Raw genomic sequence first — 12,455 nt, 5'->3', positions numbered from 1 at the left:
AATATATATTTGGCAGTGACCATAATTTAGATTGATTTACATTTCTTAAACTATACTTCTGTTGTGTACTCTGTGGGAAGGATTTATTCCTATTACTAATTTTAAATGAAGATTTTTAAGAATTATTAAAATACTAAGAGATCTGCTAAGGCACAGATGACATAAAATATATTCAAAAGGGGAATGCATTCTGAAACAGCTTTTGAAATAATCTCATTTTAATGTCCTTAGAAACCTTATCCTTTTGCTTATGATTGAATATTATTTAATCACTTCCTGCAAGAGTTTCTCTGTGATATTTATACTTGTTATAAATTTGTTGGTCATTTTTTTTTCAGATGGAGTAATAATAATTATTGACTCTGGATTTATTTTAATTTTTTTCTAAGTTTTAAGATTCCTCATATTGTTTTCCCCTGGCAGTTATCTGGGTAGTAATATGTTTGCTTATTACTAATTAAGGTTTTTCTTTAATAACAGATTTATACTTAAAACTGGAAGATGTGACCCATAAATTTAATAAGCCCTGTATAATGGATGTAAAGATAGGGCGAAAGAGTTATGATCCTTTTGCCTCATCTGAGAAGATTAAGCAACAGGTCAGCAAGTACCCATTAATGGAAGAGATTGGGTTCTTGGTGCTTGGCATGAGGGTAAGAGTGATTATTGGTAACATTTCTCTTTACATGTTCCTCCCTTGAAAAATACAGATGTTAATTATACTTACATATTAGAAGATAATATATTTTGGATTTGGGTTGTCCATATCTCTCCAATGCAGGCAGGGATTTTAGTTTCCTTTGTTCACTAATATATGGTCAGTGTCTGGAGTTATTCTGACACATAGTATATAATGAATGAATGAATGGCTGAACCACAAGACTGTGACTTCGGTAATTTTTTTTTTTTTTTTTAAGATTTTATTTATTTATTTGAGAGAGAATGAGAGAGAGCACATGAGAGGGGGGAGGGTCAGAGGGAGAAGCAGACTCCCTGCTGAGCAGGGAGCCCGATGCGGGACTCGATCCAGGGACTCCAGGATCATGACCTGAGCCAAAGGCAGTCGCTTAACCAACTGAGCCACCCAAGCTTAAGTTTAGGTGCAAAATAATGTGATAAGTAAATGTGATATTATTTATGATTTGCCATGAGAAAAGTAATTAAGTTTATATATTCAGTTTTTTCTGTATTTTTAAAATAGAAAAGGGAAATTTAAAATTAGGTTATTTCTTCAGACTGTATTTTAAAACAGTTGTTTTATTTGCTCATGATTCTGTAGGTTGACAGTTGAGTTGGGTTCAGGTAGACAATTTGCTGATCTCACTTAGGGTCCCTCATATGGCTATGCTCATTTGGTGACTCAGCTAGGGCTAGATGGTCTAAAATGACCTCACTGTCATGTCTGGGAGATAGTACTGTTGCCTGGGCCTTTTCCCCTGTGATCTCTCATGTTCCAGAAAGCTAGCTGGAGCTTCTTCATATTCCAAGAAGGCAAGATTGAGAGCTATAAGGTCTCTTGAAATCTACATTAGGAAGTCATTTGATGTCACATCTGTAGGACAAAGTATATCACAGGGCCAGCCCATATTGATAGGGAAGAGAAATAGACTCCGCTTCTGATGGTGGGAATAGAGAAGTCACAATATAAATAGCAGTGCACACAAGGATGGGAAGGCTTGTTGAGGCCATCTTTGCAAACAGTATGCCACAGTTAAGTAATGTGGAATAAAATCCTCTGAATAAATGGTATGCCTTCTAGATGTATGGAGGTAAAATTTGTATATATGATAAATGATTGCTTACCTATATAAGCATAATGGCCAGTTTTGAAATTCATCATGTAAGATCATATATATAGGTGTTCCTTTTGACTTTTAAACTGCAATACAGAAGTATTATAGATGAATTGTTAATGTGATGGTAATAACAGCACAGTTGAATTTGGTATTCTGATTATAAATAAAACCAAAGAAATGTTGTACAGTTATTTCATTTTAGAAAACCATAATTAATTGTGGGTATATGGTAAAGAAAAAAAAGGATAATGGAATAATGTTAAACAAGGAATAAATATCCCATAGGACTATAACTGGGCAACTATTTAAACCTTCACTGTTGTCAGATCTCTCACCCTCCCACTTTCCTTCTCACTCTTAGCAGATGAATTTGCCTTCCGCTTCAGAAAAAATAAAAGCTATCAGACAGGATTTCCTTTAATTTTCTGCTAACAGATGTACATACCTAACCTGCAAGTACTTTCATTCCTTCTTATTTCTTCCTGTCACATTGAAGAATTTTTCATCCTCTAGTCTAAGCGTAGCCCTTCCCTGTGTCCTCTGGACCTCAGTCCTACCACCTCTTCAGGAACCTAATACTATTGATTCTCTCTTGGTTTTCTTATATCTTCAACTTCTGTCTCTATCTACTGACTCTTTAACTTTGTTTTGAATATGTTCAAATTACTCAATGTTTTCAGTAACAAAACCTCAAAACCTGCCTTTACTGTGCTCTGCTCTCCAGCCGTGGATTTGACTTGCCTCCCCTTCACAGCTGAACTAGTTATTTCTATTGCGTTTCCACTCAGTATTCTTTTATTTTTTTAAAAAAAGATTTTATTTATTTATTTGAAAGAAAGAGCGCGCATGTGCATCCTGCAAGTGGGGGGAAGGGCAGAGGGAAGGGGAGAGGGAGAGAGAGAATCTCAAGCTGACTCTGTGCTGAACTCGGAGCCTGACACAGGCTCGATCTCATGACCCTGAGATCATGACCTGAGCCAAAATCGAGTCGGACGCTTAACGGACTGAACCACCCAGGCACCCCTCCACTCAATATTCTTAAACTTATTCCAGTCTGGCTTCTGTTTGATCATCCCTCCAGATTTGCTCCTTACTAAGGTCCCTAAAGACCTTAACAATCTTCACTGTTACTAGGTCCAAATGACATTTTTCATTACTCACTTTACTTTGAAAAGCAGCTTTCAAAGCTAAGTCCTCCTTAAAACTTTTTCTCTTAGTGTTCATGACACCCTCTCCTGGCTGTTTCCTAAGACCACTTTGCAGTCTTCTTTACCAGCTCATTTCTTTCTGTTTATTCTTTAAATGTTGAGGTATTCTGCTCAGTTCCATTTTACTCCTTTTTTCTTTCTGTTTCTTCCTAAGCAGTGTCTTTTGTTCTTAATTGGTTCATTTTCACTTACACTGGTAACACCCAAATGTGTATCTTCTGCCTCTGGTTTTTCTTTGCTCTCCTAATCTGACCTTTACTTGGATAATGTAAAGACATCTAGAATGAATATATTAAAAACTGACACACATCCTTTTTGCAAACTAACAACCACAACAATAGTAACATCTCTATTATTCCCTATCCCAGTAAATGGCATCACCATACATACAGTTTTACAAAGGAGAAAACTTGTAGTACTATCACATCTCAGAACCATCCATCAGTTCTGTTGATCTTAATTCCCAAACATCTCTTGAGTCCCATTATCCCTTTCCAGACTCTAGTCTTAACTGATCTCTCAAGTTCAGTTTTGCTCTCTTCCAGTCTGTTCATCAAACATTGCAAAAGGTATATCTAATTAGGACATTACCCTATTTAAAAATTCTGCAGCGGGTTTCCGTTACCTTTAGGGTACATATACAGAGGATAAATAAGACATTGTGTGATTTGGCATTCTTGGGGTATGTGGTTTACCCAGAGAAGTAGTTCTTCTGTTTGTATTTTTTTAATAATAACTTTATTGAGATATAATTTACATATCCTTCAGTTCACTCATTTAAATATATGGTTCATTGGTTTTAGTATATTTGTGGAGTTGGGCAACCATCACCACATTCAACTTCAGGATATTTTTATCACCCTCAAAAGAAATGCCATACCTACTAGCAGTCACCCCTCTTTTTCTTCCAGTCTTTCAACTCCCCCTAGTTCTATGAAAATTATCTCTCTGATAGTTCTGTTTTCATTTCCTTGAATATATACCCAGAAGTAGAATTGCTGGATCATGTGGTAGTTCTGTTTTTTAATTTTTTGAGGAGCCTCCATACTGTTTTCCGTAAAAGCTCTGGTGGCTTGATGCTGAGATGCTGAGTATAATTCCCAGGGAAGAAGTGTAATTCCTTTTTCCATATTCTGGCCAGTCCTTATTATTGCTTGTCTTTTTGATGATAGCCATTCTAACAGGTGTGAGGTAATGTCACTGTGGTCTTGATTTGTGTTTCCCTGAGATTAGTGATGTTGAGAACCTTTTGATGTTCCTGTTGGCTGTTTGGATATTTTCCTTGGAAAAAATGTCTATTTAGTTCCTCTGCCCATTTTTTTAATTAGATTTTTTTCTATTAAATTGTATGAGTACTTTTATATTTTAGATATTACTCCCTTATCAAATATATGATTTGCAAATATGTTTTGGAACCACACTATTGTAGCCTTGGAGTAAGCTTTGAAATCAGAAATCGTGACAGCTCTAATTTTATTCTTCCTTTTTTCAAGATTGTTTTGACTAATTCTGGGTCCTCCTTAAATTTACACGTGAATTTTAGGATTAAGTTGTAATTGTCAGTTCCTGCAAAAAAATGCCAGTTCGGATTTTGGTGGCGATCATACTGGATCAATTTGTGTTCCTATTATTTTTGTACTCATAACTTCCTTTATACAATAGTTAACATATTGTTTAATTATCTAAGAAAGGATATGATTGAAGTATGAGATAATAAATGAAAATGATGTGAATATAGATTTACTTATACAATTCTAGGATATTAAAAATAGGAGATAAACCTTGAATTTTAATAGGAATAATGTTAAGGTTAAATTTTTCATTATTTCTTTGGAAGGTGGTAAATTCATTGAACTCTTTAGTCACAGTGGATTTATAGACTAATAATAGAGTTGGATACTTTGATCTTATTTTTTTTTAACATTTTAATTTATTTATTTGACAAAGAGAGACACAGAGAGAGAGGGAATACAAGCAGGGGGAGTGGGAGAGGGAGAAGCAGGCCCCTTGCAGAGCAGGGAGCCCGATGTGGGGCTTGATCCCAGGACCCTGGGATCATGACCTGAGCGGAAGGCAGACGCTTAACGACTGAGCCATCCAGGCACCCCAGAGTTGGGTAATTTTAGAATTAATACTCTAAAGTTTAAAATTTCCCCCCAGGAAAGTCATGCCTCTAAACAAAAAAAATCCCTTGATATCACTGACTAGACTGAAGTTTATCAAATATATCAAATGTTTAAAATATATTTAAATATTTTTCTATTGTTTTCAGCCAGTAGTAGAAGAGATTTTGTGGGTAGAATAACTTGCCAATTCTCTGTGCTGACTTAGGATCTTTCTTTATTTTTTTATATTTATTTACTTACTTAATTTTTTTTTTTTTGAGAGAGAGAGAGGGTGCGCAAGCAGGGGAAGGGGCAGAGGAAGAGAGAGAGAATCTTAAGCAGGCTCCATGCCCAGCACAAAGCCTGACACGGGGCTCAGTCTCACGGCCCTGAGATCATGACCTGAACCAAAATCAAGAGTTGGATGCTTAACCTACTGAGCCACCCAGGTGCCTCTAGGAATTCTTTATATTTAATGACTTTCAGTAATTATACTATATTTCATTGACCCCAAGATGGTGTAGATGATAAGACTCAAAGAAAAATGAAATCTTGCCATTTGCAACAACATGGATGGAGTTAGAATGTAGTATGCTAAGTGAAATAAGTCAGAGAAAGACAAATACCATATGAGCTCATTCATATGAAATTTAAGAAAGAAAATAGATGAATATATGGGAAGAGGAAAAAGAAATAAAGGAGAGAGGGAAAGAAGCTATAGAGACTCTTAATGGTAGAGAACAAACTGAGGGTTGATGGAGGGAGAAGGGTGGGGGATGGGCTAGATGGGTATTAAAGAGGGCACTTGATGTGATGAGCACTGGGTATTGTATGTAAGTGATGAATCACTGAATTCTACTCCAGAAACCAATATTGCATTTTATGTTAACTAACTAAAATTTAAATTAAAAAAGAAAAGAAAATCTTTAAAAAAAAAAAAGATTAATTTTCTGGCACCTGGCTGGCTCAGTTAGTGGAGCATACAACTCTTGGTTTCAGGATTGTGAGTTTGAGCCTCATGCTGGGTGTAGAGATGACTTAAAAAATGAAAAAAAAATCTTCAAAAAATAAAACACTCATCATTGATTTAATAACAAGATTTATTGAGATATGTGTTACAAAAGACATAGAAACAGAGTAGGGGCCTATAAGAGCAAGGGAGTCAAGAGAGGAGGGTTATAGAGTGACTTTAGAAAAGATGGTACAGTTTTGGGCGCCTGGGTGGCTCAGATGGTTAAGCGTCTGCCTTCGGCTCAGGTCATGATCTCAGGGTCCTGGGATCGAGTCCCACATCGGGTTCCCTGCTCAGTGCAGAGCCTGCTTCTCCCTCTCCCTCTGCCACTCCCTCTGCTTGTGCTCTTCTGTCTATCTCTCTGTCAAATAAATAAATAAAATCTTAAAAAAAAAAAAGATGGTACAGTTTTTCCCTGCTCTCTGAAAGTAGAGTGTTCCCATGAAACTTTTTGTAATCTGAAATGGCATCAAGTGAAAACTCAGTTACCATAATTTATATGGAAAAATTTTGAATGTTCCCACACCCAAAAAATAACCCCTCAGGTTTTTCTGATACCTTACGCTACATCTTGCTAATGGATGCACAAAATTCATCAAGGTAAAGCACAGATACTCACAGACAGTTCAAAGGTAGGGCAGCATGATGCTGGAATGCTGAGTGCAGTTCCCTGGGAAGCAGTTTGGTGGTGCTGTTCTTGCTGCTGGGGTTCCTGTTGCTTCTGTAAGTAACAGTTACTACAAAACAAAGGCTGAACACTATTTTCACTTTTTGTCTTTCTTTATAGAAGTGAAAATCCTCTTCGGACCTCTTTTGGTTAGCAAAAACGGATACTAATGTAGTTCTTTCGTAAAAGTAAAGTGGCGTCACACAAACTTGAAAAGCAGGTGATACCTGTCTTTTGAACTGGCAACAAGGGAAAGTAACAGGTAGAAAATTGAGAAGTAGAGCATATTGTGAAACAGGAGTTTATGTAAGGTGACTGAAACATACTGTATATAGGTAGGTGGGGTGTATATTAAAGTATCAGACTTAAGAGAAGTTAGTATATCAGCAGCCTGCTTTAGGACTTACTGGTTTTTGAAATAGTGTCCTTATGGATTGACTATTGTATACATTTTTGTTTAATTTTCCAGTTTTGTATTCTGAAAGCAAGAGCTATGTAATTACAGGAATTTATTATATTTATGAGCTAAACGTAATTAAAATGTAGTTTGTAGAAATTTACCTAAAATTTCTTTAAAACATAATTCGGGGCTCCTGGGTGGCTCAGTCGTTACGTGTCTGCCTTAGGCTCAGGTCATGATCCTGGTGTCCTGGGATCAAGCCCCGCCTCAGGCTCCCTGCTCAGCGGGAAGCCTGCTTCTCCCTCCCCCACCCCCTCTGCTTGTGTTCCCTCTCTCACTGTGTCTTTCTCTGTCAGATAAATAAATAAAATCAAAAAAATAAATAAATAAAACATATAATTCAAGACTTTAAATGATTTAATTTTCAGATGTTCCAGTATATTTTTGGCAACAGCTTAAAGTTTTGACATACTTTTTGGAGAGAAGTACCTTTTCTTAATCACTGGTTCCTAGTTACTTGGGGAAAAGATTCTTCTCTTTTGGTATTTATTGATCACATCGTCTAAAGATCAGACTCTGTATATCTTTTTTTCTTTATAGTAATGGATGATAGTAACCTTTCAAATTTGAATTGACTTAATAGGAAAGGTGTTTTGCTAAAGATATTTGTATTTGTTTGCCTCAGACGTAAGTTCATATAAAATGAGCAACTCCTGTGGTGAGATATAATCCAGGAAGTGCTAGAACTTCTTTTGCTTGTTTTTTGTTGTTGTTTTGTTTTTTGTTTTTTGTTTTTAAGTAGGCTCCATTGACAGAGCCAGCCAGGCTCCCCAGTTTTTGCTCGTTATTCTGCCCTACTCATGTCTCCCAGCTTTCCTTTCCATTAAAAAAATTCTTTTTTTTTTTTTTTGCTACATATTTAGGTGTTTTCAAGGTTGGTGTGTAACTTTTGATTTACAAATATCTTTGCTGCTGACCAAGACTGGGCAGTCGGTAGGGATGGAGAAATTCTCCTCTCTCTTCCCATTCCAGTGTTAACTGTAAAGTAGAAATAGAGGAAGAGAGAATATCAATAAAGGAGTTCCACTAAAACTATTTAACTTTAGTCTGTATGTGAAATTTAGATTCTCATATGTGAAATATAATTTAGCTCAGATAAGTACACCCCTAAATTAGTAGAATAGGTTTTATTTTGAAAATGATGGTTTTTTTGTACATTTTCTAGTGTTCACATAACTGTGTATTTGAAAATTCTTCTCATATTTTGTATTAATTTATTCAGATTATTAATTTTCTCAATTTCATCCTTTTTTATTGCCATATAATTGACATATAATATTGTGTAATTTTAAGGTGTACAACATGTTGATTTGATACATTTATATATTACAGTATGGTTACCACCTTAGCATTAGGTTAGCTAACACCTCTATCATATTGGAAATTCTCTTTTATTTAATTAATTTGTTTATATTTTTCAAGAATCCTCTTTTAAACCTATTTATGTGTATAGAGAACATGAGTGGTTTTTTTAAAACACATTTTGGATATACTTAACTGTTCTTACAAAAATAATTTTCCTGTAGCCAAATGTAATTTTTGATGTTTATAAAGTGCCTTCTTCCATTCATAGTAACACTTTGCCCAGTGATAAAATGTATTTCTTCAATAGGCAATATGTATGTGTATGTTTAAGAACATAGTTGTAACTGAACTTTTTCAGTTAAGTATAGCATTTGAAATAGATGGTAATTAGCTATAGCAGACTAAAAGGTTTAAAATATCAATTCCTAAATCAATATATTCTTAATGCTTCTTAAAAATACTTATTTAAGGGGTGCCTGTATGGCTCAGCCGGTTAAGCGTGTGACTCTGGTTTGGGCTCAGGTCATAATCTCATGGGTCATGAGAATGAGCCCCAAGTGGGGCTCTGCACTCACCGGGGAGTCTGCTTGAGATTCTCTCCCTGTGCCCCTCCACCCACTCATTCATGTGCTCTCTCTCTCTCAAGAATAATAAATCTTTAAAAAATTTATTAAAATTTGAGAAGGTACATTGTTGTATGCTTCAAACTCCAGAAAGTATAGAAACATACACAGTGAGAATTCACCTTCCACACAGGATGTTATATTTTTTCCCCAGTGTATCCTTCCAGAGATATTTTTAACATATACAAATACTGCATATATGTGTTATTTTATCATAAAACCTCCTTTGAACACAGTTTTGTATCTTGCTTTTTTTTCCCATTTAATGTATCATAAAGATCTCTCCACAGTGGCACACTGTTATTATACCACAATTTCACCAGCTCCCTTTGATTGTTTCCAGTCTTTTGTATTACAAATAATGTTAAAAATGAGTAAACGAGACCTACCTCGTTTCACCAGTATGCAAGTGTATTTATGGGACAAGTTCCTAGAGGGGAATTGCTGGGCTTATATGCATTTATAATTTTGGTAGATATTGGCAGTCTGCCTGATACAGAGCAGTGGTTTTGAACCAGGGGCAGTTTTGTTCCAGGGAGACATTTGGCAAAGTCCGGGACACTGATTTTTCACTATTTGGGGGAGGGCCATGCTCCTGGTATGTTTGAGAGCTGTTTGATTTATGTGAACTATTAGGTCCTTTATTCATTTTCCAGTAAGAGTAATCATGCCCTTTGTTCATTATATAAATTTTGAATACCTTTTCTCTGTGTCTATTTGTCTTTTGATTTCTGCTTGGCAAAAACACTATGAACATTTTTTTTTTTTTAAGATTTTATTTATCTGACAGAGACACAGCGACAGAGGGAACACAAGCAGGGGGAGTGGGAGAGGGAGAAGCAGGCTTCCCTCTGAGCAGGGAGCCCAATGCAGGGCTAGATCCCGAGGACCCTAGGATGATGACCTGAGGTGAAGGCAGACGCCCAATGACTGAGCTGCCCAGGTGCCCACTATGAACATTTTTAAAAACATATTGTATATGAAGGAAATTGCTGAGTTTTGGTTGGAAATGCCTTCCTTAGTATCAGTTATTCAAGGATTCTTCCATCTTTGTGGGAACACTTTTATCATTTCATTTTGTGCATTTTGATATTTGATGTATTTGGAATTTATCCTGATATAAGGTATAAATACAACTTACTTTTTTCCAGGTCACTACCTAAAGACACTATCACTATTTAATAATTATCTGTCTTTTTCTACTGATTTAAAATACTGTTATCACATACAAACTTCTCATGTATTTGAGTCTAAAGATACGTTTTAATGAAATCAATATCTTGGAGATATCTGCACTCCTATGTTTATTGCAGCATTATTAATGATAGCCAAGATATGGAAACAATCTAAGTATCACCTACAGATGAATAGATAAAGATGTGGTTTGTGTCTACACACACACACACACACACACAATGGAATATTATTCAGCCACAAGAAAGAAGGAAATTCTGCTGTGCAACAGTATGGATGAACCTGGAGGGTATTTCGCTAAGTGCAATAAACCAGACAAAGAAAGACAAATGTGTGGTACCACTTATATGTGAACCAAAAAAAAAACAAAACCAATTTCATGGAAACAGAATGGTGGCTCCTAGGAGCTTGGGGAGGGGGAAGTGCGGAGATGTAGGTCAAAGGGTACAAACTTTCAGTTACAGGATGAGTAAGTTCTGAGGACCTGGTGACTATAGTTAATAGTCTGCATGGTGACTATAGTTAATAATACAGTACTGTATACTTGAAATTGGCTGAGAGTAGCTCTTAAGCCTTCTCACCACACATGCACAAAAAATGAGTCAACTGTGAGGTAATGCATGTGTTAATTGTCTTGATCTTAGTAATCATTATACAGTATGTATGTATAGCAAATAATCATGTTGTATACTCTATATAATTGTATTTCTCATAGGTGCCTCAATAAAGTTGGAAAATATAAATAAACTATGTTTGAATATCTAGTAGGATGGCAAGGCTATTCCCTCATTATTCTTACTTGGATTTTTCCTGCTTGTTCTTGTTTTTCTTAATATGAACTTCAGAATTAGCTTGTATGATTAAAAAAATTTGTTTTATTATAATCTCATTTTAGGTGTTGATTAATTTAAGTAGAATTGATATCTTTTATGATGTTGAGTTTCCTCTCTGAGAACAATGGGTGTTCTTAGGAATGTTTTAAAGATATCTTTATATAGACTTACACTTATTTAGTTTATTTCTCTGTTTTATTTTTTTGTTGTTGCACTTGTAAATGGGGTCTTGCATTACATATTCTGATTATTTGTAAATATGAAAGCTTATTTCCGTGTACCAATTTGTACTCGGTCACCATTTCAAGTTCTTATTGTTTGTATTTTTCAGTTGATTTTCCAATACACAACCATTATCTAGAAAGAGTAATATTTTTATCTCCTTCATTCCAAGTTATTATACCCTTTCTCTTGTCTATTTATATTTGCTAGAAATTCCAGAACAATATTAGATGGATGATAAAAAAAACATTGTGGTAGAATACTTTTTCTGAAAGCCTCTTGTATTTTAGGACAGATGTTTCCTTATTTCCTTTTTAAACTTGATAACTTTTGGTGGATTGATGTCGCTAATTCTTTCATATTGGAAATATTCATCAGTCTTTTTAAAGAGTTTTCATCAATAGAGGATGTAAATTTTTTAAATGCCTTTTCAGCATCCATTGATATGATATGATTTTTTTCTTCTTAAATCTATTAGAATGAAATATGAGTAGATCTTCCCATCTTTAACTATCCTTGCATTGCTGGGTAAACCCCACATGGTCAAGGACGATTAGTTTTTAATATTCAGTGCTTTTTCTCGCAGGTTTACCATGTTCATTCTGACAGCTATGAGACACAAAACCAGCACTATGGAAGAAGCTTAACAAAAGAAACTCTAAAGGATGGTAAGGATTGAAAAACCTATTTCAATACTTTTATTACTGCACAGTTATCAAAACAATTCTAAAGTAATTTCAATCTTAATTCTTTGGTATAATGATAGTATAATGACTCAATCCATAATAAATAAACATAAATCCTTAAATTTACACAATTGAATTATTCATAATCCCTGGTTTATAATACACCAAAACCAGGGATCCGTGAATGCCTTCTTTTACATTTTAGCACATTTCTTATTTATTATTATACATTAAAAAAATAATGAACATCTGTGAACCAGCCATATAGTTCAAGTCCTGAAACTCGAGGTTGTCTTTCAAATCCTAGGATGTAAATCATAGTGTATTAAAACTGCTTTTTACAT

General features: G+C 35.1%; 1 protein-coding gene across 2 annotated transcripts in view; it reads left to right on the top strand.

The window, feature by feature from the left end:
- LOC118019387 (inositol polyphosphate multikinase) overlaps positions 1-12,455 on the top strand; it is a 44,728-nt gene that overhangs the window by 28,408 nt on the left and 3,865 nt on the right. The window contains exons 4-5 of one of the 2 annotated variants that reach the window (XM_035018515.1): positions 481-599; positions 12,012-12,093. In XM_035018515.1, coding sequence (XP_034874406.1) covers positions 481-599; positions 12,012-12,093 — 201 coding nt within the window. Of the gene's footprint in view, positions 1-480; positions 654-12,011; positions 12,094-12,455 lie in introns of both variants that reach the window. The other variant, XM_035018506.1, reaches the window with a different exon arrangement.

Source organism: Mirounga leonina, unplaced genomic scaffold, assembly GCF_011800145.1.
Source record: "Mirounga leonina isolate KUSES-001 unplaced genomic scaffold, KU_Mleo_1.0 Mir_108, whole genome shotgun sequence".
NCBI lineage: Eukaryota > Metazoa > Chordata > Mammalia > Carnivora > Phocidae > Mirounga > Mirounga leonina.
The sequence above is the reverse complement of the archived record's forward strand: the minus strand, read 5'-3'. Positions and strand labels throughout refer to the sequence as shown.